Source organism: Heloderma suspectum, chromosome 17 (genome assembly GCF_057233095.1).
Source record: "Heloderma suspectum isolate Gila_16-S chromosome 17, 16-S_ref, whole genome shotgun sequence".
NCBI classification, from domain to species: Eukaryota; Metazoa; Chordata; class Lepidosauria; order Squamata; family Helodermatidae; genus Heloderma; species Heloderma suspectum.
Window position 1 is genome coordinate 6084343 of NC_139474.1, and position 26854 is coordinate 6111196.

The 26854-nt window shown below is 49.8% G+C and overlaps 1 protein-coding gene across 1 annotated transcript; it reads right to left on the minus strand.

Annotated features, from left to right (window-relative positions):
* Position 1: 1 nt before the first annotated feature.
* On the minus strand, positions 2-25514 carry ACTN3 (actinin alpha 3). The gene is made up of 21 exons (XM_084824042.1): positions 25305-25514; positions 22339-22453; positions 19657-19776; positions 17299-17385; positions 16703-16790; positions 15854-15932; positions 15245-15326; positions 14850-14935; positions 13870-13962; positions 12644-12874; positions 10671-10818; positions 10019-10169; positions 7779-7887; positions 7520-7660; positions 6260-6442; positions 5338-5472; positions 4514-4693; positions 3806-3952; positions 2514-2579; positions 1386-1544; positions 2-721 (listed from the first exon to the last, which is right to left on the minus strand). Exons 2-21 carry the CDS (start codon positions 22361-22363, stop codon positions 563-565), a joined length of 2469 nt encoding a protein of 822 aa, XP_084680168.1. The 5' UTR covers positions 22364-22453; positions 25305-25514; the 3' UTR covers positions 2-562.
* Between the last annotated feature and the right edge of the window lie 1340 nt (positions 25515-26854).

Genomic DNA, 26854 nt, shown 5'->3' on the forward strand with positions numbered 1-26854 from the left:
TGGGCCTCCAGTGTGTGGTTTATTGGTACAGCGCTCCTTCCAAGCCAGCCCTGCCCCGTTTCCTCCGGCTCCCCCCTCCTCCCCCACCACTCCAGCCCCAGCATCGACGTGGGCGGCTCACACGTTGTCGGCCCCTCGCGGTTTCACAGGAGCCCCCCGTCAGCGGTGGCGAAGGAAGAGCAGAGCTCGCCTCTTCTGTAGTGTGTGTGCGGGGGGCCAGGGACAGCCAGAAAGAAAAAGGGTACGGGCAGGAGGGAAGGCGGAGCACTGGCTGGGGGAATGCACACTAGCTCAGCAGCGAGGAACGGACACAGCAGCTTCTACGGACGGGTTCCTAGCCAAGACCACCCTGGATCCACCAGCCCTGGCCTGTGGGCAGAGAGGGGGGCCTCCTGCAGCCTCTTGCTCAGCAGTGGGGGAGATTTGGGGAGGGTGTGTGGTGACGTCTTCCCTCTTCCGCGGGCATAAGACTTGGTTGCCTCAGTTCCCCACAGCTGGGGCGTTTGTTCTGCTCCCACATGCCACTTCTGGTGAGGGGGTGGGCTTGGGCTTTGGGGGGGGATCACAGGTCGCTCTCTCCATACAGGGCGCTGGAGAAGGAGACATAGTCCAAAGCGCCCGCCACAGCGTCGGCTCCCGAGTACTTCGTCATCCTGGTGATGCAATATTCGGCCTGCTCCGGGGGCAGCTCCCGGCGCAGCTCTTCTATTGTGATGTAGTTCTGCAGAAGAAGGTGGGACAACCTGTTACTCCACAACAGCAGCCCCATTACAGGATCTGTGTATATAGTTCCCTTGCTCTGCCAGACGGGGCTGGGTTGAGAGACGTTACAAGCCTCTGATGTCTTAAGAACATCGAAACAGCCACGCTGGATCAGACCAGGGGTCCATCCAGTCCAGCATTCTGTTCACACACAGGCCAACCAGCTGCCCACAGGAACCCACAAGCAAGATGCCAGTGCAACAGCACCCTCCCACCCATGTTCCCCAGCCACTGGTGTACACAGACTCACTGCCTCTGGTACTGGAGGTAGCACATAGCCACCAGGACTAGTAGCCCTCGATAGCCTCCTCCTCCGTGAATTTGACCCCCTTTCAAAGCCATCCAAATGGGTGGCAGTCACTACATCCTGTGGTAGCAAATTCCATAGGGGGGGGCGGGGAAGGTGTGTGGAGAAATCAGAAATCGAGATTCTCTGAAAGCAACTTTCTGTTTTTGGCTCCCAGTTATTCTCGGGCAGTCCAATTCTGGAGAATATGGACCGGACCGGCATAACTGGCAGGCTCCTGTGTATAAAGCAGAGAGGGCATTTCCACTTCTGTGGGCAAGGAAGACCACCCAGAAAAAAGCCGGGCTCTTCCTTTTCACTCTGGGGCAGCACTTGCCTTGTCTGAGGCCAGGATCTTGAAGGAAGCCATGACCTGCTCAGCTGTGTCCGTCTCGGCCGTCTCACGAGTCATGAAGTCGATGAAGGCCTGGAAGGTCACCACGCCTGTGTTGTTGGGATCCACCAGCGTCATGATGCGTGCAAACTCCACCTCACCCTAGGAGCAACAGCAGCCCTGGTCAGCAGAAGGAGCGGGGAGACGGAGAGATCCCCCATGGTTCTCCCCACCAGAGCCTCCCCCTCCTCTGTTTTTACTATCATGGCGCTGGCAACTGGTCACCTATGACCCCGAATCCAACCACTACTCCTAGCAGGTAAAGGGACCCTCTTAGTCCTTCCCAGTTCCTTAGCAGCTCATTCTCTACAAGGGAAGGGAAGCTTCTAAAAACTAGGGATCGACAAATCAGACTATTTTCAGTCTGTGAGTTCCGCATGTGTCTGCCCTGTCCTGTTTTCTGCCCATTTTTTTCTAACACAAAAATTGCATTTAAATTGTACTCGTTTCCCCATAAATACAACATTTCTTTGAGCCAGGAGCGCCACTGCAAAATTCACAGAAGTGTACCATCCTAAGGATAACTGCATTCCGGACTGTGTATTCGTCTGGGATGTGCGAATTCGGGTGGGTTGATTTAAAATGTGCACCAAATGGAATTCTCCAATATCCCTACTAAAAAAAAGTAATGCCACTTCCCACGTGGCTCTCTCCTCTTTGTCAAGCTAGGCAGGGCTGAGCACCTGGGGCTTTGTGAGTATTCTGGAGTTGCCAACCACTGATGTAGACACAGGCTTCAGGAACTGCACAGCTGCACCTGTCAGTTGCAGGCCAGTTCTACTCTGAGCTGGACTAAGGCCCAAGTAACCTATGATGCCAAGGGGAGCTTCCCTTCCCAACGCAAAGAGGCTTGGGGGCGCATGCTTTTCTTCAGGACCGCAGCTGAGAAAAGGTTAACCCCCCCTCCCCACCACGGTTCTAATCCTGATCCCACTCAACAGCTGCTATTTTGCAAGGATTTTTTTTAAAGGTAACATATGCCGCTAAACCACACTGTAGTTTGGCCCTCAGACGGGTGTAGCAGGTGAGAGGAAAACTCTCCTCTTGGCCCAAGCAGGGCTGGCGTCATACCAAGTCATATCCCATGGAGATCAAGCAGGCGCGGAAGTCGTCGGGATCCATCATGCCATTTCGCTTCTGCAAGGAGCCAAGAAGAAAAAGGAGCTGTTAAGTGAGAAGCACACACCCACCTCAACAATATCCTTGAAGGGAGACTGGCAGGGTTGCCCTTATGACTTGGACCCCCTGAGCAACTCCTTAAGGGTCTCTTGCCTCCTCAAGAGTCACAATTTCCTTCTTGTAAGCTTCCTCTTCTCAGTAACACGGGGTTTAGGCTGAAGGTGTGGGGTGATTGATACCCTAGACACAGGGTTTAACCACAATAGTTTACTGGTACATTAAAGCAACCAAATTAAAACTCAAGGTATTTACACAATAGAGCTGAGTGATACAAAAGGCATTAAAAGAAAAACTGCAAAATGCAAGTTCCTTTTCCTAGCTGTACTTGGATTTCTCCAGGCTGCTTCTGCCTGCTCCCTCTTCAGGCTCTGGTCTCTGACTGCTCTGGTCCTTCTGACTCCCTCTTTTTATACCCGCCTCCACCAAAACGGAAAGTACCGCTTCAAACCTGAAGAAATGAAACTTAACTGGGGAAATGAAACTGAAACTTAACCAGGGAAATGAGACTACTGCTCTCAGGGATACCCCCTCTCAATAGAAAAACCCAGGCTTCTAAGCCTGATCTTTTTACCTTTCCTTGCCTCTGTAGGCCTCAAATCTTTACAGAGACATTATCTAAACTGCTGGCACCAGTTGCCTGTGCCTAAGAGCAACGCCATAGTTGCCCTGCCTCCACTAACAGGCCCTTTGTTCAATACCGTCCTTTCCCAGGGAGTTCTCATGGCTTAAATATAGCTGGCCTCAAAGAAGGGTCAAATTGTTGCAAAAACAGGCCAAAACAGTGCGTTGGCCACTGGGCAGCCTGTGGGTCCCACCTGCCCCACTGCCAGCCATCAATCCCCTTGTCAATCGCCTGAGCTTTTCTGTTGGTTAAAAGGGACTTAGCCCAGCCAAGGACAGGTTTGTGTTGCTGGCATCAACAGCTGCCTGAATCCAGACATGAGGTGGGTGGCAGCACAGTGGCGTGCACGTGGCTATCAGAAACAACCACCCTGGCCACACGCTGTACTTTAGATTAGCCCACTTAATAAGCCCGGGGATTGGATTTGAGGTTCACCTATGCTGAAGCAGTGAGAATTGTTTTGGCAGGAGGTTGATTTCGCATGCTTGGTGTTGGGTTACACATGGAAGCGGCAGGGAGTGTCTGAGGGACTGGACGCCTGGGCGGGGCCAGAGTGCCTTACCCGGTCGAAGTGGTTGAAGGACGCCCGGAACTCATTCATCTGCTCTTGGCTGATGCCTTTGGCATCACGGGTCAGGATCTGGTTCTCGACTTCGTTGATGGTGCGAGCGATGGTTGTCAGCAGCTGCTCCCAGCCCACCCGAATGTGCTGCAGTCAACCAGAGCAGGCATTGCAAAATGAGATGGCCAAGCACCAAAAAGCCCCCCCCGCTCCCATGCGCGTGCACACACACGCTCTCTCTCTCACAAATGCGCACACACACACACACAAACCCCTCTACTTGCAGGAGCCATAATCTCTGTGCAATGCACCCAGGGCCGGCCAAGACATTTTGCTACCTGAAGCAGAGGACAACATGGCACATGCACACACCCCAACCCCTGCTCCATCTACAGGAACTAATGAGGCAGGCAGTTGACCAGACATCAACGCTGGCGACAGGACAATGGCCTCTACCTCACTCGAGCGCAGCAGGCTATCTTAGCCAGTGCAGGGCAGCCTCTATGGCACACACAGACCTGTCTGCTAACACCTCCCCATGACTCCCTGGGTTCCCAGCATCTGTCCCCAGCATCTGTCACCTGAGGCAGCTAGCTCCCTCTACCTAATGTTAGGGCCGGACCTGCATCAAGGCATGAATGCTGACAACCCCGCTCATGCATGCACTTTCCTCTGCTTCCCTTGGCCCTCTCCAGTGCAGGCACCCACCTCCATGGTGTAGCTGGTGTGCTTGTTGTCAAAGACGAGGGCCTCCTGGATGAGCTGGTGGTCGCCCTCTAGCTTGTCGATGTTCGCCTTGTAGTTGATGATGTTCTGCTCATGCTGTTTCAAGTGGTTCATCTGGTCCTCGAGGGACCCGCTGATGTCCACAGAGATGTGGCCAATCTCCTGCAGGAGGATGGCAGAGAGGAAGCTGCCATTAGCCAGGGGGCTTAAGATCCTGGCACCTGGCGCTAATACCATGGGTCTCCCTACCCCTACACGTTATGTGATGTCACAGGTAAGACAGATTCACTGGGAACTGGCAACAAGGACTCCTTGGCAAACAAGAGTGATAACGTGTTGCTTAGAGGGCTACTTTGTACTGGAACAGTCTTTAATTTCCACTGATGTACTCACTGTTTTAAATTATTTACCTGCTTCATGGAAATTAACAAATACTCAGTGTAAATGGATTCTCTGCACCCTTTTGACAGCTAAAAGACTGATACTCCAACACTGGAAGGATAAACGCTCACCTCCTATGATGCAATGGACTGAGGCGCTTACGGCGCTTTCAGTATTTGAGAGGGTGGCCTATAGACATCACCTTCAAATGGATATTTATTTGGATATTTGGCCCACTTTTGTTGCAGCCCATGTATAACTGCTAGAAGGTTGTATGCATTTCGTCCAAATTTTTAAAATGGAAAAATAATTAAGATCTATATTTAGACAGAACCAGAAACCTGCCACACACACCCCAGTCCCAGAGGTGTGTAAGCAATGCTGCTGGCGCTCTGCATTGGTGGCTGGGGTGGAGACGGCCTTACCTCCATCTTTGCCTGGATCCAAGGCCCAATGATGTTCGCCTGTGCCGCAAACTGGCGCCGAAGGCGTTCGTTGGCTTGCTGCCTTGCCAACTCTTCTTGCAGGGTCTGATCACGGTGCGGGACCAGTTGCTTCACCTAGAGGTGGGGGCACAAGAGAATTGGGGTTTAGACCCTCATTGGCAGGTGATGGGGCAAGGGTCATCCTGGGCGGAGAGGAGGAACCCAATCCCCCCACTTAGCTCTTTTCTGGCTAGTATCAAAGCAGGATGCTTCCAAAGCACCACTAAGAAGACAGGCCTTTCGCAAGAAAAGAAAAAGGTGTAAATGTGCTGTGGCACCTCAGGGCTTGTTTACACCCTCCTGTCTTCCTCAGCTCACCAACTGGTTTAAGGCAGGGGTGGGCAACCATTTTTCTGATTCCCTCATGACCCACAGGTAATCTGTCAGGGGCTACATGTCAGCCATGGATGGGGCCAAAGCCAGTGGTGGCCAAGGCCAGAGACAAAAATGGGTGGATTGCCCTTTTTCTCTTTCTGCCACCCCCCTTTCTCTCTCTTTCTGCCACCCCCCTTTCACTCTCTCTCTCTCTCTTCCTCGGTGTCATGCTTGAGGAGCAGATTTCTCATTTCTCACTAAAAAACCATCTGCTTTTCACCCCAGAGGCAGGCAAACAGACTGGACTTGGCAGAAGAGCTGTATCTACCCCACCACCCTCACTCTCATCAAGGGCTTCCATCAGGTTGCCTGCCTTGTCCACTGGGAGGGGAGCACCCAGAGGTGGGTGAAGGCTGTACACTGAGGAGAATGTGGGTGACCCAAGTCTCAGCAATAACTTTATTTGCCTGAACTGTCTCCCCAGATTCTTGCACAGCTTCTGCAGTTAGAAGCACTGTGGTTTGGGTTTTTTAGAAGTTGCTCTCACCGTGTCCCACTTGTTGGCGATGTCGTGGTGTGAGAGGTTGGTGTAAGGGTTTATGCCCGACAGCTTGATGCCATAGGTCTGCGCGATCTTCTGGATCTCATTCTGGATGCCTAGGATGGCCATGCGCTCCTTGTCGGCCTCAGGCAGCGTGGCTTTGAACTGCTCATGGGCAGTGATCAGGCTCTGCCGGGGGCGGGACGGGGAGAAAGATGTTACGTTAACTGCTGCTGGCAGTGGGTTAAGTTCAGGAAAACAAGGGCTTTCTGCCCTCTAGTTTGCTCCCACCTCTGGCACTGCCTCCTTTCTTTATGATGGATTCTTCCTTTGCTTTGCCTGAAGCTATTGTTAATCTATCCATGTTTTCCACATGATACATATTATTATTTAGTTACATTATTATTACTTATTGCATTTATATCCTGCCTTTTTTCCTCCAAGTAACCCAAAGCAGTGTACATAATCCTCCTCCTCTCCATTTTATCCTCACAACAACCCTGTGAGGTAGGTTGGGCTGAGAGTCCATGACTGGCCCAAAGTCACCCGGTGAGCTTCCATGGCTGAGTGGGGACTGGAACCCGGGTCTCCAGGCTCCCAGTCCGACACTCAAACTGCTGCACCACACTGGCTATCTGGATTATGAATCTGGATCCCATCCCCATTCACTTTATCTTCGCTAAAAAGCCTTTTTTCCAACCAGGAGTTACTCCACCCCCTCCTGACATATACTAACCCTTCTCCAGCTCTCCTATAACCTCAGGGATAGCGTCAGCGCCTGACATCCGGGCACAGCTACTGTGGCCACAACACCTCGGTAGGCACTGACATCTGCTTTGGCCCTGCCCTTCCTTTCCCTGGCTCACAGAGTGAGCATCTGGGAAGCCACCATTTTAAGTTGCCCAAAATGCCCCCAGTGATGCTGTGTTGGGATACTGTGGGTCATCTTCACAGTGGCTGGCTCACAGCCTTCTCACCATCACCTCCGTTGTCTGGGCCAAAGTGGGAGGCGGGTGACCAAGCAGGCAGGAATGGGGAAAAAGAGCAACTCAGGGGGCTCTTGCCAGCGGGCCTCTGCCGGGGTGCGGGCCCTTGGCAGGTGCCCGACCACACCTGCCCTTGATGCCGGCCCTGCTCCAGAAGGTCTCCACTAGATTTCTCCCTCCTACTCTATGAGCTATGGATTTAAAAAAACTTATAAGGAAGGAACTAGCTCTGGTCACACCCCAACTGCTCAGAATCTGTGATTTCCAAGGACCAGCTCACCTGGATCTCCTCAATGCTATGCACGATGAACATGTCCTGGAGGTCTTCAATGGCTCCGTCCATCCAGTTGTTGAAGGGGGCGGCTCTCTTGGCAAACTCCAGGTACAGCTGGTCAATGGTCTCCAGCAGCTTCTCCACCCGCTGGGCACGGGGAAGAGAAGGCAGGATGACGGACGTGAGAGGAGAAAGTTTGTGGGGTCACACACTTCACCCCCCCCCCGCCAAGAAGGGTTTCAGTCCCCCAGCTTCACTCTCCCACCTCCAGGGAATCCCTTCTCTTCTGAGTTAGTGTTCCCAGGGTGTCCCACTGGTCACAGATGGCCTGGCAGCGGGAGTTCACAGATGCCGCGTCGTGGTAGTCCAGCTCACTACAGTGGAGGGACACAAAGGTTAGGGGCAGTGAGCAGGGCCTGTGGCCCTTCTCACTCAGAGCAGAACTGCAGAACTGACAACTCCCCACCTCCAATCCCATCGCCCAGCCACAAGTCCTAAAGCAGGGACCAACTCCACCCCAGGCATAAGCACGGATCACAACCAATTAGGGATGTATAGATTGTGTAAAATCCATTCCTTCCTGTCTTTCATGGATTATCAGACGCCTTTTGTTCCATCATCTCCCCATCGTTGGAATCAAAAAAAAATTTGCCTTCGAATTTGCGCAAATCCCTCCAAATTTCACATTCATGCTTTAGCCAATGGGGGAAATGCGCATTTTTGGCTGGCCTACCTCACCTAATTGTTTTTTTATTTTGCATATTTTTCTACAACAAAATTTGCACAAAAGTCCAGAAAGTCAGAAAACCAGTCTGCAGGTCTGCAGGATCCACCCAACGGGAAAGCGCTGCGGAATCCAGGGTCATATTCATGAAAATCTTAGCTCATTTAGTTCCGTTGTGGATTTTTCTGTCATCCCTACTACAAATGGGGGTTGGCAACCCACACTCCATCAATCAAGAAAGCGATGCTTCCACAAGTAGAACCCACAACCACTCGTGCCAAGGTTATCTTGTAGTGGAATCCAATAGTGAATTAAAAAAAGATCACAAAGGGATATATATGTACGGGACTGGCACGGCAGTAATTCTGCATGTGTTTTGTTAGCTGCCTTGAGTTCTTTTTGGCAAATAAGGCAGAAGCATGATGATGTTGATGATGATACCAGTGTGGTGTAGTACTGGGACTCAGGAGACCCAGGTTCAAGTCCCCACTCGGCCATGAAGCTCACTGCATGACTTTGGGCCAATCAGTGACTCTCCGCCTAACCTACCTCACAGGGCTGTTGTGAGGATAAAATAGAGAGGGGAGGATTATGAAAGCCACCTTGAGTTCCTTGCAAGAGGACAAAAGGCAGGATGTAAATGTAAATAATGATATCATCCGAGAATCTCAGTGTTCATTTAAAAGCAAAGGCTAAAAAGACTTTAGTACTGATTATAGGGTGTACTGCTTCTTGAGAGGAGAATGAGCTCTTGACTCACCACTGTATCACCTCCACGGAGGTGTGGTCATGTAAACAACAGCAGGGGTGTTATGTCTGGGAAGCAGGCTTCACAGTTCTCACTTGAAAACTCTCTGCCTATCACCTGTGCATACAGACTGCTTCAAAATTCACAACCACTCCTAGAGGACTTGTGATTTAATTCACCGAAGGATTTTAAGAGGAACCAGAGAAGGAATGAGTGATGCATGTTATGCAAAGCATACAAAGACAGGTTCTCCAAATTTACGTAAGACACCCCCTAGATGCTGTTGTTATCTTCAACCCAATGATCTATCAGTGATTCACGACTTGGACATTTGGCAAGGAAGGCAAAAATATTGCGAGAATAACTAGAACATCTTATGGGTGCACACCCACAAGGATCATGTGACTGAAAAATGCGGAGACCCACACTATTGATGTCACATCTAGTTTGATCTTATGCTTCTAGTCCTTAAGTCTTAAGGACTTGCGCTTTAAGATAATGGAAGAAAAAACCAATGAAATCTGAGAAACTGGACAAGGAGGCCCCTGCTGAAGTCAGCTTGAGCCAGAAACACCAACAGATCCTGCTGTCTAGTCCCAGAGCCATCAAGAGATCCTGTGTTTGCCTTTCTAAACAGGTCCCTGCCATCTCTCAATCATGAGAGTGAAGACATGAGTTTCTCCCCCTCGCCCCCACACCCCAAATAAAACCTGGCGTTCTTGGGATTCAGACAGACACAGCGCAATGTTCCAGGCCAGCAAGACTGCTGTGCTTTGCCACCGCCAGGTGCGGCCCCAATCCCTGCTCAACACCGTGTAGGAACAGCGTGTCATCAGCCCCCAGTGTCAGGAAGTCGGACGTTCAGGAGAGCCCTGCTGGCCGGGAATTGTGGGAGCTGAAGTCCAACACATCTGGTGGGGACCGGCTTGGAGCAGGCTGCCCTAAAGGGCTGGATTGGGGAGCAGCTCGGATCCAGGGTGGCCAGGGTTCGTCCCAAGCTGGAAAGGGGCACTAGTCTCTCCCTGGCACCCACTTGAGCTCCTGCGCAATGGCTGCAATTTGCTCCACGCGGTCCTGGTGGGCGGCCAGGTCGCTCTCGAAGGCCTCGTGCTTGCGCATCAGCGCCCGGATCTCATAAAGGGAGGCTGACTCGTAGTCCCTCTGTGACAGCATGTCCTCCTTCCCTGTGGCGGGAGAAGCAGAGGGGTGCTAAGAGGCTGGGCCAACACGGGAGGGGCTGGGTGTTGGCAATGGTGCAGTAGTCAGTTCTGAAGCACAGGCACTCCTTGTCACAATCCCTATAGCCCCCCACCCAAGGAGGTACCAAAACTGCAGACAGCTGCCCCGATCCATATCAACGAATCAGTTCTAGCAGTTCTCAGCTGCTAGAAAGCAGGGCTTTCGTAAAGCTAGTGGGCCTGAATTGCTCATTCAACACCAAGCCACCCCAAAATATACTGTATGTTAACAAGGAACAATACATAATTGCTGGGAAAGTTCATTTCCCCTCAGCTACTGTGAAGATTGCTGCTAGGGAAGCCTAGAGGGGTGGCAGATGAGGTCAGTGTCCCTGATGATAAAGAAGTGCTGCTGCTGCATCCCTGGGAGCCTCCACGACACCACTGGTGTGGGCCACGAGCTGGCCTCGAGGCAGCAGCGGGGTGTGTGCATGTGTGAGCATGTACCTCTGGTCCAGTTCTCATGCAGGGTGGCTTTCTGCTTGAACTTCTCTGCCAAGTGGTCCAAACGCTCCAGGCGCCGGATCTCAGTGAGCAGCCATTCTTCATAGCCTTTCTCCACCTGTTCCAGCCCCTTCCAAGCATTGGCAATATCCTGCAGGCAGACACAGCACAGCCTCAACGCAAGCTCCCCTCAGACGGGCAGGATTCAACCATGCCCACCACTGACCGTGTCCTCCAGCAGGGTGAAACCCGGGAAAGGCTGCCACACCAGCATGCGGGCTCACATTACACAGTCAATTCCTGCCCCTCTGATGCTTGGTCAATGGATAAAGTGCTTGTGTAGTTGGTTGTTCTTTTAAAAACAGAAGAACCACCTTTTATCAGCTTGAGAAAGAACAAAGTGGCTGGAGACAGTTTTTCAGAGAGCTGAAGGTGGCTTAAAAGAGGGCTCGCAGCATGGGTTGCGTACACTCGTTCCATGTTTTAGCCTCTTGTAAACAGAAACTTTAAAAAAACCAAAGACCTGCCCGTTTGACCAGGAAGCAGCAGTGAGACACAAAAAACATGTGCATACCCCTTGGGAAGCAATGCCACTCCCAAACCACTTTCCACTCCCTTGAGCACTGTTTTGTCTCTCCAGTGGGATTGCAAAGTTTAATTAGGATATAATTGACTGACTGATTGATGAAGCCTCCCAAGTGAGTTCCACCTGGCCGGGCCCTATCACTGCTCACCTTTTATTCGGGTAACCTAAGACAACTAGCTTTTGTGGAGTTTCATTCTTCATACATTTTAATTCTCTTGCTGCCATTTAGTTGTTTTTTTAAAAAAAAACTGTTTTCCACTGATGTGCTTTGGTATCGTATTTATTGTTCCCATTTTATTGTAGTTTATATTTATCTGGATTCTAAGCTGCCTTGGATATTTTATAGAAAGGCGGTATATACATCTTGATAAAACATCTATCCATTCTTAAAAGGTTCCCCCATTCTGTCCTTTTTCTAAATTATCACCCCAAAGACTCGACAACAAGCAGAATCAAAGGCATGAATTGAAACAGTACTACAGCTACCAAAAATGGCAAAATCAGGCTGAGATGCTGCATTCTTCCAACACGTGTAAAGGGCACAATCCATCAGGAAGTTACGCGCAAGTCCATAAAAACTAACAAGAGTTGGTCTGGTGTTTAAAATTTGAATAGGCTTTGGGCAGGAGATCTTCCCAGAGGATGGTGCCCAAATGCATATTAACAACATGCTTCGTGTTAAGTTCTATGGTGCTGTTTACAAATTTTGTTCCTTTTAACTGGCTAAGAAGTTACTCGTGTTTTAAACCTCAGAGGCCCTGATTGTGGGCTGGCAAATTAAGATCTATCAAATCGGCGGGCACTAGAAACAGGGCCTTTTTGGTGATGCCCCATATCAGTGGAATTCCCTCCGTAAAGAGGTACGCATGGCCCCCACGTTGTGGGCTTTTAAATGGACCTCAAAGACTATTTTATTTGAAGCTGCTTTTAATTAATATGTGTATTACATTACCTGCTGCTGTTACAATACTTTAAAGTTTTTCATTTTTAAAAAAAGTTTTGATTGAGGATTTTATTAGTATATGATGAATTTTGAAGTATTGTTTTATGTGAGGCACCTTGGGAGGGTTTTGCCCTGAAAGGTGGCACACAAGTTCTGAAATAAATGCACAAGTGAACCCCTCAAGAACCTCAGAGCAGCCATGGCTTGTATCACAAGCAAGCCACGACCTGGGGATCGAGGGTAGGCGCCACACCTGCCTGGAGAGAGACCAACTCCACAGGATCATGTGGCAGCTGGGCCTTTCTGCCTCTGGAACACAGGTATACCACACCCCTTATCAAAGTCGCTCCTCAGAGGAAAGGCCCGGGTCAACCATGTGAAGCGGAGCCCATGCCACGGCTTGTGGGGCCGGCCATTCTATTCTGCCCTGCCCCATCCATGACTTACGGAGACCATCTTGCCCTCGGAGGGCATGAAGGCCGGCCGATTGCTGAGGCGCAGCTTTGTCTGCAGGGTGTTGAAATTGATCTCGAGCTGGCATTTCTCCTGGACGCGGGGGGGCTTGTGCACGCGCCGGTAGTCCCGGAAGTCCTCCAGCTTACGCTGCATGGCGCTCATGCTCTTCTCTGGCACGCGGTTCTCCAGCCAGGGGATGGTGCGACGGATCCATTCAAGGAGCTGGCAGGGAGCAACAGAAGAGGGCTCAGTCTATGCAGGGTGCAGAGTCGAGGTACAGTCCCATAGACCAGTAGTCTTCAACCGTTTGAGACCTGGGACCCACTCTTAGCCCAAACATGCATTTGGGGGTACACTTCTTAATTCTTTATGATATATTCGTACAGTGGTGGTGCTGCTGTTGAAACCCACCTTACATCAGGCTGTGACCCAGGAACCCTGGAGGGTCAGATTGGGACCCCAAGTGAGCCGGACTGGGACTCAAGGGCTGAGATTCCCCACCCCTGTCCTAAAGACTTGGCCCAATTTCAAAAGCCCTCTGCAAGTGATCAGTTCATACCTCTGGCAAGAGTGACATCCCAAAGGATGGGGAGGAAGGAGGGAAAAGAGAGAGAGAGAGAGAGAATATACAGGAACTATGAAGCTGCCTAATAGTAAGTCAGACCCTTGGTCCATCTAGCCCAGTATTGTCGACACCGACTGGTAGCAGCTCTCCAGGGTTTCAGGCAAGAGTTTTTCCTGCCCTACCTGGAGATGCTGGGGATTGAACCTGGGACCCTCTGCATGCAAAGTGGGTGCTCTGCTACTGAACCACAGCCCTCCCTTTAGCTATGGCCCCCCCCCGGGGGAGGGGTGGCAGAAAGAGAGAGGGAAATGGGGGTGGCAGAAAGAGAGGGCAATCGGGTGGCAGGAGAGAAAGGGAGAAGGGGGTGGCAGAGAGAGAGAAAAGGGGTGGCCTTGATCACTTTTGTTTCTGACCCACCACTGGATTTGGCTCTAACCACAATGAGCATGCAGTTCTTGAAAGATTACAAAGGAAAGTGGCCCTCGGCAAGAAAAAGTTTCCCTAACTCTGCCCTAAATGCTGGACCCCACTTCTACACCAGGAATTCTGTTCCTGCCTCCAGCGCTCCAGTTCCTGATAGGAACAAGAGATCAGCCTAGAGACCAGAACCGAGCCACTTGTTGGGCCTTCCACGTGGCTAGTGTCAAAGTACCTCACTGGCCAGCTTCTCATACTCCTGCATCAGTTTCTCGTTCTCTTGATTGACAGCAAGCACTTTGCAGATCCTGTTGGCAGCAGTCTCAGCCTGGATGGAAGGAGTGGGAGAAAAAAGTAAACACAGATTAGAATTTCTTTTAACCCACAGAGCTGGAGTGCATCTGGAGGTCATCAAATCCCCCTGTACAGACACCTCCATACATACCAGGCCCTAGGGGGTGTCCTTCAAGTTAAAGACACCAAGGCCCCCAAATTCCGTGCTTAAAAATCTCCCATTTTGCAGCTTTAAATTTTGTACATTTGTCTGACCAGCATGCCTAGGGCTCAGTGTTCATGCTTCACATCGACAGCACAGTTTAGGTGGGGTGGGGAAAGTAGCTTTTATGTTTCCGGGGGCAGAAGAATTTTGCAAAACAAACCCAGAAAAAAATTAAGGAAATTAAGGCTACAATTCTATGCATACTTTCCTAGGAGTAAGTCCCACTGAAGTCAATGGGGCTTGGTTTGGAGTAGACACATACAGGATTGCACTGTTAGTAAATGTATTTAGATGCATTAAATCCATATAACTCCTTCAAATCCAACATGCCCTCCTGCAAATATGCCTCTAACAAAGCCTAAGCACTTACAATGGAAACTGCATATAGCTTTTCTGTCCACCCCTGACTCTGCTTCCCTCCCCTTCCTCTGTTGTTTCCATGTTGAATTTTAGACTGTAGGCTCCTTGGGGCAGTGGCCTGAACTCATGTACTCTGTAGAGCACTAGGCACACTAAGGGTACTATGTGCAACAACAGAAGGAGAAGGAGCAGTAGAAGAAGAATAGACGTAGTAGTAGTAGAATAAGATGGAGAAGGAGGAGGAGGGGGAGGAGGAGGAGGACGACAACAACAACAACAACAACAACAACAACAACTTGACTTTCATGGCTCTCAGCTGCCGATATGTAGACTTGGAAGAACTTTTTTCTTTTTACCTGCTCTGCACCAGCAAAGGCATGGTAGAAACAGGAGACGTATGTCATGATGGCTTTCTCGTCCGGTTTGGGGGTGTTAACAATATCTGTGGAGAGAAGGCAGGTGTACAGGTTTGCCCACCTGTAGTGGAAGGTGGGCAAAGGCACAATAAAGAGGGCCCTCTGGAGTGCAGCCGCTCAGCATGCGCATCGCAAGGATGCCCAGCAGAAGCTATGGAAGTCTATGACATAGGAGGTGGGGAGGTGTTGCTTTGTCCCCCAGCTTGCAGTTCCCACTGGCAGTTTGGAAGTTGCTTCACCTGCCATACGAAAACCCTAGGTTTATTCTACTCCAAGCTCACCTCATTACCCCTCTCCCCACCCTCTCTCTCTCGCGCACACGTCTGGCTTCTCACCTTCTGCATCCAGCATCTTGGGGATGTCCAGGTATTTCTCAGCCACCTCAAAGGCTGTGTTCAGGTTCCCTATGGGGTCGTCCTGTGCAGAGAGTGACACAATTGCCCTGTGTGAGTCCCTGCACTGTGGAAGGAAGGGGCTGGCAAGATTACAGGTGGGGAGGAGTCATGGGGTGGGCAGCTCCTGACCCAAGAGCGGGTCTTGCTGCTCATGATGAATTTCCATTCCTAGAGACATTGGCAGTTGCCTTATACCAGATCAGAGCATCTGTCTGTCTAGCCTAGTCATCCAGTACTGCCGACTCTGACTGGCAGTGGCTCTCCAGGGGCTCAGGCAGAGAAGCATGCTTCCCCTCACATGCTACAGGATCCTTTTAACTGGGAATTGAACCCGGAATCTTCTGCATACAAAGCAGGCCATCAGCCACTCAGTGCCCCTCATAATGCTAGGTAGGGAGTGTGTGTGTGGAGGGGGAGGCGGGGGGGATCCCAGGCTTCCCCAAAGGGGACCAGTGACATGGAGTGCAAAGATGCAGCCGAATCCCAGAGGTAAGAAGCAGAGCGCCTGAAAGGAAGGGCTACATCCATGATGCAAGAGGAAGCCGGCACCTTTCTGAGCTTGGCGTAGTCAATGAGGTCAGGGCGGTGCCGGTGGATCAGGGCACAGAGTGCCAGGCCATCCTTCCAGCTGGTGCATGGGACATGGAGAGAGAAGAAGGAAAGAGCGAATGAGCCCTGGGTGTCTTCAGCTGGGTGCAGGTGCCGCCACCCTCCTCCCCCAGTCAGCTTCTGACCAGCATCCTACTCGGAGGAATGAGAGCTGTTCCATTCAGACATGCAAAGGTACAACATGCAAAAAAGGAAGCATGGAAGCAGAGGGAGAGAAGGGAAGCAGGGCCACTCCATCAGCTCTGTGGACAGACTAGCTACCTTTGGCTCTTCCTCTCCTTTAACTGGTGAATGTTTTTCATTCCATGATATAATATTTGATGGCCTTAAGAATATGAGTCTTTTCTAAATAGGTATTAATGTAACTTTTCTAATTTCTAAAAAAACATGTGTTTTGGGTTGCTGCCTGCAAAGTAGATCTTAACATATCAAGTTCTAAAATGTTGATAAACAGAAAAAGCAGAAGTAGCCACAAGAGCTATGGATCAAGCCCCCCCCCCCCCCACAGTTTTCGCCCATTATTTTAAAAACATTTCTGCATTACCCAGCACATCACACACATGCTCAGGCAGATATGCACATGCCTGCACAGTATTGCACAGTGAATCTATTACTGTATTTTTACTATGGAGGGACTGCATGGTATCATTTAGATTTTCTGTCTCAAGTGTCAAAATATGCTGGGCCCCTAACCCTTGGTCATTGTGCTTATTACCCCAACGCGACAAGCCCCCAATCACATCTACCACCCCTCCCTGCTCAATGCCAGGTTCAAGCCCTGCCCTGTACCTAATGTGGAAGTTCTGCACGTTCACGTTCCGATAGGGAGCTGTCTTCCTCTGGCACCACAGCAGCAGCCCCTCCTTGGCAGAAGTTTCTGGAAGAGAAGGGAAGAAAGGCACCCTGAGCCAACACCCCTTCTGTGACAGCCAAGACACAGAGCCAGGATCCCCTCTATGCGTCTCCTCTATGCACATCAGCGGTTTTATTTTACCAGGGCCGACCACTGGTTCTTCTAGCCCAGGACTGACTGGCAGGATTGAACCAAGGACTTCTGAGTGCCAAGTATGGGCTCTACCACTGGACCGTGGCCCCTCCCTTGGGAATATAGGAAGCTGCCTTGACACCAGGTCAGGCTATTTAGCCCAGTATTGTCTGCTCCAACTGGCGGCGTTTCGCCAGGGTCTCAGGCGCAGAACAGTCTTTCTCACCACCGGCTACCTGATCTTCTAAACTGGAAATGCTGGGGATTGAGCCAGGAGACCTTCTGCGTGCAAAGCAGGTGCTCTACCACGGAACGACGGCCCTTTCCCAGCTGGCTACTGGGAAAGTCGCCTGGGGTCATAAAGACAAAACCTCAGCTGTTCCCCAGCTCTCAAACTCACCTTCCACTGAGATGTCCTGAATGGCAAACCGAAGAATAATTGTCCAGATCATCCCCAGAGTCATCTTCAGGTTCCCATCCACAATTTCTGGAATGGCCGGAGAGGTTTAGAGAAAGGCAGTGGGAGGAGAAAGTGAGGGCTGACATCAACAGATGTGTCCACTAGTGACGACCAGAAAGTAACAATAGCTCAACTGAACCTCCACATTCAAAGGCAGCGTACCTCTGAATAACAATTACTGGGAGGCAAACTACAAGGGAGGGCTATACTGCCTTCGTGTCATATTTGTGGGACTCCCAGAGGCATCTGGCTGACCACTGTGGGACGCTTTATCAGACCCAAGTTGGTCTGAACCAGCAGGCCTCATTTTAGGTTCTTCAGACCCTGGCTCAAATTTCACTTTGGCTATGATTGCACTGGATGACCTTAGGAAAGCCATCATCTCTCAGCTTCAGCCACAGCCATCTGCAATTTGGGGATAACAATCATGACCTACTTTACAGGAATGTTGTAAGGATTCTGGAAACAACCTATATGAAATGCTTTGCAAAAACACTGCATACATGCTAAATATTGTTGTGAGATTGGGGAGTTGGACAGGAGAGGGTTATTGGATCTAGGAGTACTGCTGGAGGTTGCCTTATGAGTCCTGACAAAGTTAGGAACATAGAAAGCTGCCTTATACCGAGTCAGACCATCTCACCCAGAATTGTGTACTCTGGCAGCAGCTCTCCAGAGTTTGAAGGTGCCTCTATGCGAGCGATTTATTGCACACTTCTGATTGGTCACTCATGGAATTTTGCGGGGCCTTTACATAATGTCGTCAACCTCCAGGACGCCTCACACACATTTTCCGCTTTATAGCTCTTTCAAAAAGGTTGGCGATAAACTAGTCCTAAAAGTTAGTGGTGCCATATCAGCTGTATGTAATGTCAGCTTCGCGCCATGAACTTGCTGAGGAAGGACTTTCCTCGATTTGAACCACGTGCGTCTCAATGGCCAATCAGAGGGAGAAGAGGGTAAAATGTATCCATGCAACGAAGGGAGACAGATCTGATCCCCTACCGCACCAACCTCAGAACCAATGTCCTCTGTTGATTCAGAGTGCCCCCTTAAGTTCAGTGGGGCTTACTCCCAAGTAAGTGTGCAGAGGGTTACAGACTTACAACGTGAGCTTATGTCTACTCAGAACTAAGTCCCATTAAGTTCAGTGGGGGCTTACCCCCAAGTAAGTGTGCCTAGGGCTGCAATGAAACAGTATAGCACATCCCCCACCCCCACCTTTACACACATGCCAGGGAGGGAGGGAGGCGCTTCCTCTATGCAAGCCAGGTGTGTAAAGAAGCCCATCCTAAAGAAAGTGAAAGGAGAAAGCCCTGGAAAGGATGTAGTCCCTGCTCAAGCTTTTCTGGTCTTTGGTTTTAGAGTCCCCTCTGCTGTGATGGGCCCATGTCATCCTGTGTGGAAGCATCATCTTTGCTTAGCCCCCAGGGCCTGAATTTCCTGACCGTTACTCAAAATGTGGCTCTCTGCAAGTTGACCATGAGTGAGTCCAAGAACAAAGCTGGCATTTTGCTTGCTCTTTCTCATTCTGTGGAGCAAAACCGGTCTGAAGACAGTCAACTGCCAGGGACTGGCACATCCTCATTCCACTCCAGAAAACGGTTTTGGGGCAGGGAACATCCTGTGTGGTTGCAGGATGGGGAAGCTCCTTTCTGCTGGCCAAGTTAAGGAGCAACAAAGCCGTGTGCGGTTCTCCTTTCTGCTGCTTTCAGAAAGCAGAGACCCGTTGTCAGAAATATCGAGTAGTGAACTAGTTGCCTACAGTGCTGTAGTGGCAAATTTTGAAGTACAAGGCGCTCATCATGATAGTCCCTGTAGCAACACCCCAGATAGAATCCCAAAATGCAGGCAGCCATGTTGATCCGTATCAACTAACCAGTTCTAGCAGTCTTCATCTCCACCAGAAGCAGGTCTTTGGTAAAGCTAACTGCTCGTTCAAGACCAAGCCTCCCCAAAATACTTTGCATTACTACAGGGAACAATATAGCATTGCTGGTAAAATTGATTTCCCTGCTCTTGCTCTTCATCCCTCTGTGAGCCTCTTCCGCTGAATGTGTGTTTGAGGTAGAGAAGAGATGGGGTGGCACCAAAAGACAAAGAGCAATGCAATCCTGTAATCTTGCAAGCACCTCCCACTTTGAGCTCTGGCTCCACCCACCCTCGTTTGCAGCCCCCAACTGCCTTTTCTTTCATGTGGACAGACAAGGTGTTCCACCCCGTCTTAGACAGCAGAGACAGTAGTCAGAATGGGGCTCGGCAAAACTTCCAACTCCTCTCACCTACTCCAACACTCACCTTCAGCTCCAATGGATACCAATTTGACTCCCTTGCTGGCGATGAAGTCCAGTGCCTTGTTGACGTTGGCAATCTTGTGGAAACGCATCTTGCCTTTGTCTGGCTTTGGCAACCGTTCACCTGGGGGGTGGGGGGGGAGAAGAGGGGCAAGAGAGGAAAAGGAGACAAGGTGAGAGCCCACTTCTGTGGCAACACACACAAACACACATCTCCACAAGCTGACCCAAACAGAAGAGTATTCTGTTTGGAGAGGACAGACCTTGCCTCAGTTATCCACGCACTAGTCATGTCCAGGCTGGACTACTGTAATATGCTATAGTGAGGCTGCCTTTGAAGATGGTTCAGAAACTCCAGCTTGTGCAGAATATGGCTGCCCAAGTACTGGTGGGGGCGAGCCGATTCGATCATTCAGCGCCTATACTGCACCAGCTGCACTGGCTACTGCTGCATTTCCAAGCCCAATTCAAAGTGCTGGTTTTGGCCTTTAAAGCCTTAGATGGTTTGGGACCATGGCACTTGAAGGACCGCCTTCACCCATATCACCCTGCCTGCACTTTAAGATCAGAAAGAGAGGCTCTTCTCATTTGCCCACCCGTAAGGGCAGCCAGGTGGGTGAACACATAGGAGAGAGCCTTCTCTGCAGTAGCCCCACACCTCTGGAACAAGCTGCCATCAGAGGTCCGCCATGCTCCATCATTACAAGCTTTTAAGAAGGCCTTGAAAACATATTATTCTACCTTGGCCTTCTCGTGATATGACTGCTGCTGCTGTTGCTGCTGCTGCTGCTAACATCGTTGTTGGTTTTACTGTTGGCTTTTATTGTTGTTTTTATTGTTCTTATGTTTTTATCACTTTTAATATTTTAACGGTTTTTATGTATTTTATTGTTGTAAGCCGCCTTGGGAGGGCTTCTGCCCTGAAAGGTGGCCAAGAAATATTTTAAATAAATAAATGAAGATAAATAAATAAATAAATAAATTCTAATGCGCCTAGGGTACAGTGGAAACGGCAGAGCAGGGAGGCTCCGATCATGACAACAGCCATCACAGCGCCCAACGGCCCCAAAGGGCTGTCGCCTGCCCCGTGCACCTGCTCTGTCTGCTAACTGCGGCACAACCCATCTCTAGCACCATATTTTCTCAGAGCAGAATGTGCGTTTGTGCCTGTTAGCTATGGAGCTATGTTCACGGTTCTGCTGTTGACATCCTAAGCACTAAAAAACTCAAGACTATGGTATGAATTTATTTATGAAATTTATTTAAAACATTTCTTGGCTGCCTTTCAGGGCAGAAGCCCTCCCAAGGCAGCTTTCAGCAATAAAATACATAAAAACGGTTAAAATATTAAAAGTGATAAAAACATAAAAACAATAAAAGCCAACAATAAAACCAGCAACAATGTTAACAGCAGTAACAGCAACAATAGCAGTCATATCAAGAGAACACCAAGGCAAAATAATACATTTTCAAGGCCTTCTTAAAAGCCTGACAGAGCATGACGGACCTCTGATGGCAGCTTGTTCCAAAGGTGTGGGGCTATTGCAGAGAAGGCCCTCTCACGTGTGGACACCCACCTAACTGCTCTCATGGGTAGGCAAATGAGAAGGGCTTCTCTTTCTGATCTTAAAGTGCAGGCAGGCTGATATGGGTGAAGGTGGTCCTTCAAGTAGCATGGCCCCAAACATAACAGCCTGCCTCCCCCTATATACACCCAGCCAACTTTTAAGAACTTCAGAGAAGACCTTGCTGGCCATTCCATGACCAATGGACTGTCTCAGCAGTGGTACCTACCCAACACCCTCCCTATTGTGGTTCAGGAGGCAGAAAATGTGGTGTTTTAAATGCCTCCTCAAAGAACTTTTCTACATGAGGCTTTTAACCTGCACCTTTACAGAGACTTCTGCTTCCGGATTCTTTGTCTAAGTAAGAACAGTGCGTTTACACATGTTTTTTTCCAGGGGTTTTCTTTCTCTGTCTTTCTATTTGTTTCATTACACAACCACTAGATGGCGCTGTGGTATAGCAGAATTGTGCAAATATAGGCGAGTCTCATTTTGCTTTTTCTAAATAATAGTGCACTTCCATCAATCTAAAAAAAGCTGGGGAAATGTTTGCAATGAGCGGGAAAGGCCCTGGAGGATGATGACTTCATGTAAAGGATGCGCAAACTACCATGAGCGAGCAATCATGAGCGTACAATAAAAGCCACATGTAGAAAGGCTCAAAACGTACTTGTTTGCACATGCTTTCCCTGTCCTGTAAGTGATTTATCATGAGAGAGACTGTTCCCATCAATTGCTACTTGATCCTTCTACCTGAGTACCCTGGAGACACCTGCTACCAACAAACTATGATCCCTCCCCACGGACACTGGAAGCTGCCTTAAAGCAGATCAGAGGTCAGCACTGTCTATCCCGACAGGCAGCAGCTCTACAGGATCTCCAGCAGAGATCCCATCACCTGCTACCTGATCCTTTTTTAACTGGAGACACTAGAGCTTGAACATGGGACCTTCGGCATGCAAAGCAGGGGCTCTACCATTGAGCTATAGCCCCTCCCTTATTCTCAATGCTCTCCCATGAGAATGAGGATAGATTTACCCACTTAATGCTGCAACCTCCCCTGCCCCACAGTCTTGCCCATGGATGGCCCCACAAATCCCACCCTCTCAGAAATGTCTTACCTGAAATCACCTCCAGAAGAAGCATGAGCTTAAGGCCATTACGGAAATCTTCCTCAATGTTTTCGATCTGTGTCCCTGCCTTCCGCAAGTGGGAGTTGCACCAGGCTGTGAATGTCTGGGGACAATGGGATGGCAAAGGTCAGCGTAGCAATTTAAAAGTCTGAAGTGATAATAATTAGAAAAAGGGGAAACAGACAGTGAATCAGAAGCACGGCCTGCAGACATAGCTAAAAATATACTTGCGGGAGCCACCAGATTTCAATCTGGGTACCAGGCTTGCACAGGGATGGAGAAAACATCAATGTTCTTAGTGCAGGAGTGCAGAACTTTGAAGGCAGGGGGCCAAATTGCTCCATCCCTCCCCCCCCCACACACACACACCATGTCCACTATGGGCCAGATGATGTCTGGGGAGCGTGGCCCCATCCCTGATGTCATCAGCTTTTTTTAGAGGCTAAGCCCTGCCCCCTGGAGGAACCCCTGGAGGCTTCGTGGGACAGATTGGGGTAACCTGTGGACTAGAAGTTCTGCACCCCTGGTTTAGTGCCACCATCACAGTTTTGAGTAACCGTGTGACCAGGTACCTGGGATTTTTCCAGTCCGTCTCTGTAGGTAGGCACACCTCAAAGAATGCACCTAAGGTTCTAACGAAAATTATTTGACTGAGCAATATGGTCGCCTTGGAGGTTTCGATGATGCTCATAGATGATCAAGACACAATAACATTTTCTCCTATGAGTATTTCTTCCTGACCTCCTGTCCCTTGTCCTACAATATCCGTTTGCAACATCTTAGAAAGACACACCTGTGATTAGATTCTGTGCCAAGGACAATCAGTTCTTTTAAAAAATAGCCATGGGTAACCCTTGATTTATCACTGTATTCCATGTCCTTGAAGCAAAACAAAATTTAATGCATAGACTGCCAGGAAATTCCCTGGCACAAGCCCCTCTCAAATGCTCCTGCCCAGCTCCTATTCATGAGTAGGAGCCATAACTCAGTAGCTGAGGACACATTATGCATCCAGAATGTTCCAGGTTCAATCCCTGACATCTGTAGGTAAAAGGATCAGCAGGTGATGGCAAAGACCCTTCTCTACAGGGGAACCCAGAGTGTCAGTCAGAGTTGTCAATGCTGAACTAGACAGACAAATAGTCTGACCCAGTATAAGGCAACTTCCAATGTCCCTATTTCTGCAGGGCTAATTGCAAGAGAATGTCTAGTAATTAGACTACCATTTGTCTGAAGTGTGTGCATGTGGGCAGGGGGAAACCTTTCCACATCTCACCCTGACATCTCTCTTTTCAGTGTTACTTGCAGCATTAAAATCTGGTATAGTCCTTCACCAAAAGAGAGTAGTCCAATATAAGACATTATTGACTTACCCTGAACTGGAAATATTGAAGGAAATGTATGTCGCTACCTGTGAGTTGAAATCTGTTCAACAGGCCTTTGCTGTTGAATAGCACATTTGACACTGGCTTCTTTCAAAAGAAAATGATGCCAACATCTAGAAATGTGAGGTTCTCCCTCCTACCAGCTATTCTAAAAGCATTGGCTGTACCCAGGGCATTCTCCCCAGATCCTCTTAGCCCTATTCTAGTGCCAGCAATGCAGTATCCCAATACCAGAGTGTGTCAGGGCTGCCTCAGGTGACATTTTGCTGTCTGAGAAGGCGAAGATGGCGCCCCATTCCATGTACAGAAGCTGACCAGACTGACAGCTGAATCTGAATTCAGCTCTGGTGACAGGTCAGCGTCCTCCACCACACCTGAGGGCAGCAGGCTAGATTAGGGCAGGCCACATGGTACACACAACTCTGTCCCTGGATATCTCACCAGCACTCCCCACCCCACAGTATCTGTGGTGTGAGGCAGCCACCTCACTCTGCCTAATGGTAGGACCGGCTTTAGAGTCTGTCTGTGTGTGTGTGTGTGTGTGTGTGTGTGGTGCACACTGGCAGAAATAGCTTTCTGAATGAGATAATTCAGAATGGTACTCCTATGGTACTATGGTACTCCTTCTCCAGTGAGTACCATAGGTGCACTCTATTGCTGGAGAGGAAAAAGTTCACAAACTGGCTTGGGGCGGGCAGGGGTGGTGCACAAATCTCTGTGTTGCTCACCACTAGTGATATCACACAAGTGTAATTCAATAGGCATCCCTGATACTTGCACAATGCAAATACATTCCACACAGCAGTAAAACACAACCGTCATGGCAGCTGCAGGAGAGGCAGAATGGAAAGGAATGGAATGTTATTTCCCACAAAATGTTGCCATTCGAAGCGCTGGGAAACTGCAATATCCTTTTGTGTAGGGCTGGTGTGCAACTGCCAGTCTAGTCTAGTGCAAAGGGTGTTGAGCCCTTTCAGCCTGAGAACCGAATTAAATTTGGGGAGGGAATGACCATTTAATGCAATTTGGGTTCCTTGGAGAAAGGCAGGGTATAAATGTAATAAATAAAGTCTTCTGGGATTGCAAAGCGGGGGGGGGGGGAGCTAAACTGATGGTTCTACGGGGCTTCATATGCATTTGTAAAAATTAATCTAAATACTGAGGAAAGTCAGTGAGCGGTGCTTGCAGCGGGGAAAGGTTTGAGATATAATTGAATCGGCACAGTTGGAGCATATGGGGTTATACACCGCGAGAAGCTCTTAGCCCATTCCATTGCATCCCCCACCCGTGCCTGGCCAAATTTAGATCTGGCCTCAAGGTGCCTGCAACGAAGCAAGATTCATGCAATGCCCTGAGTCTGCAGAAGACCTTTATGGTCAGCCACCTGGCGCCAGGGGGATAGGAAGGAGGCGGGTGGGGAGTTGTTGGGAGAGTGGTGTTTGCTGGCCACACTAGGACGGTGAGCATACATCCTGCAAAGTGTCGGACATGGCCCGAAGCTACAAGATGGGTTGTTGCAACCTGCTCCATCTGGCAAGCTTCCCCACCCTCACCCCAGCAGCATCTTACCTCTGGGCACTGCCAGCTTTTGGAGGGACCTTGGGCAAAACACCCTCAATGGGCTCCCTCCCTCAGTAGGTCCACCTTTTCAGCACCATTGTCCCCAGTTCTTCTTGCTCCTTCTCCTCCTCCTCATCATTGCTACCACATGCTTGCTTGATAGGCAGAAAACCTGGCAGTGGCATCTGCTGCTACTCCTTCTCACCACCACCATTGTCTGGGCCAGAGTGAGAGGCAGCTGAACAAGCAGGCTGCAAGGGGGAAGAGGAGGAGCAAGCCGGGGGGGCTCTTGTCAGTGGGCCCCTGCTTGAGTACGGGCCCTTAGCAGGAGCCCAACAATGCCTACCCTTGACGCTGGCCCTGTGCGTCTCTGCAGGTTAGGACACCGCAGGCCTCAAAAAGATGGACTTCGAGCAGAGAAGTGGTGCTCAGAAATTAGAGGGTCATCATTACCCATCATGTTTTGGAATGAAAATGGTAAAGGGGAGTCCTTAACCAGAGATCTTGGAAACTGCAAAGGATAGCTGCAGCAGGGCCTCTGTTCTGGACTTTGGGAGGAGATGGTTTATATTATAACTTATAATCTAAAAGGTAAAGCAGAAAAATTGCCCTTTAATGAAAAACAGCACAGCTGTAGGCATATGATGCCCTCAGAGGCAAGTGTAACAAAAAGCATGAAGGCACTTGACCATTCGGTGGTCTCTCTCTCTCTCTCTATAACAACCAAAAGACTTGTTAGCAACTTAAAGCAGGGATGGAGAACCTCTGGCATGAAGGCCGGATTTGACCCACCAGGCCGCCCCATCCAGCCCACAGAGGCCTGGGTGAGGCCCTCCCCCTTCCATGAAGTACTGCCCCCTCAGAGAAGGGAGAGGAAGGGGGGAGCGATTTATTCGTGGCGTCAAGGAGAGCTCCTTGAGGCGCTGGCTGAGTCTGGTGTGTGTGTTTGTGTGCATGGGGGTGGGGGTGGGGCGTGTGTCTGTGAGTATACATGAGTCTATCTGTGAGCATGGGGGAAGGAAGCACATCGGGGGTGCATGACAGCAGTTGGGAAGGCTTCGCCCCCTCACTGCTGACGCGTGGCCCCTGACATGCTGGTCTTCAGGCCGAAATAGGTTCCCCACCCCTGTCTTAGACAAACAGATTTAGTATGGCATAAGCTTTCGTGGACCACTTCGTCAGAAGCAAGAAGTCTTATCCTGAATTACAGGTATACGCATGGTTCTGGGGGAGGTCAGTAAACAGTGAGATCAGAGGGAAATGAAGGAATGTACAGCTACAATTACATTTTTAACAGTGGCCATTCACCAAACAGACCTAACATGGCTACTAATATATACATTAAACCATCCCAAAAGTAACTGGGAAGGAACATTTCTCCTCCCCCACACCATATGCGGCAAGGTTCTGATTTATTTTGCTGCGATGCACAAACACATCCTCTATAGATAGATTAAGCAGCAACATGCCAGGCTGCCGTGACCTTCTCTAGCGCAGCACTCAGCCATAAAGCTCACTGGGTGACTTTGGGCGAGTCACACACTCTTTCTCCCTCTCTC

Bases quoted from the DNA above. Each gene is read 5' to 3' on its own strand.
- ACTN3 (XM_084824042.1), bottom strand. From the start codon at position 22,363: ATGCTTCTTCTGGAGGTGATTTCAG. The intron at 4,694-5,337 runs GTAAGGCCGTCT...ATCCTCCTGCAG, and splicing joins GGATCCAGGCAAAGATGGAG to GAGATTGGCCACATCTCTGT. The intron at 3,953-4,513 runs GTGGGTGCCTGC...GGTTGACTGCAG, and splicing joins ACACCAGCTACACCATGGAG to CACATTCGGGTGGGCTGGGA.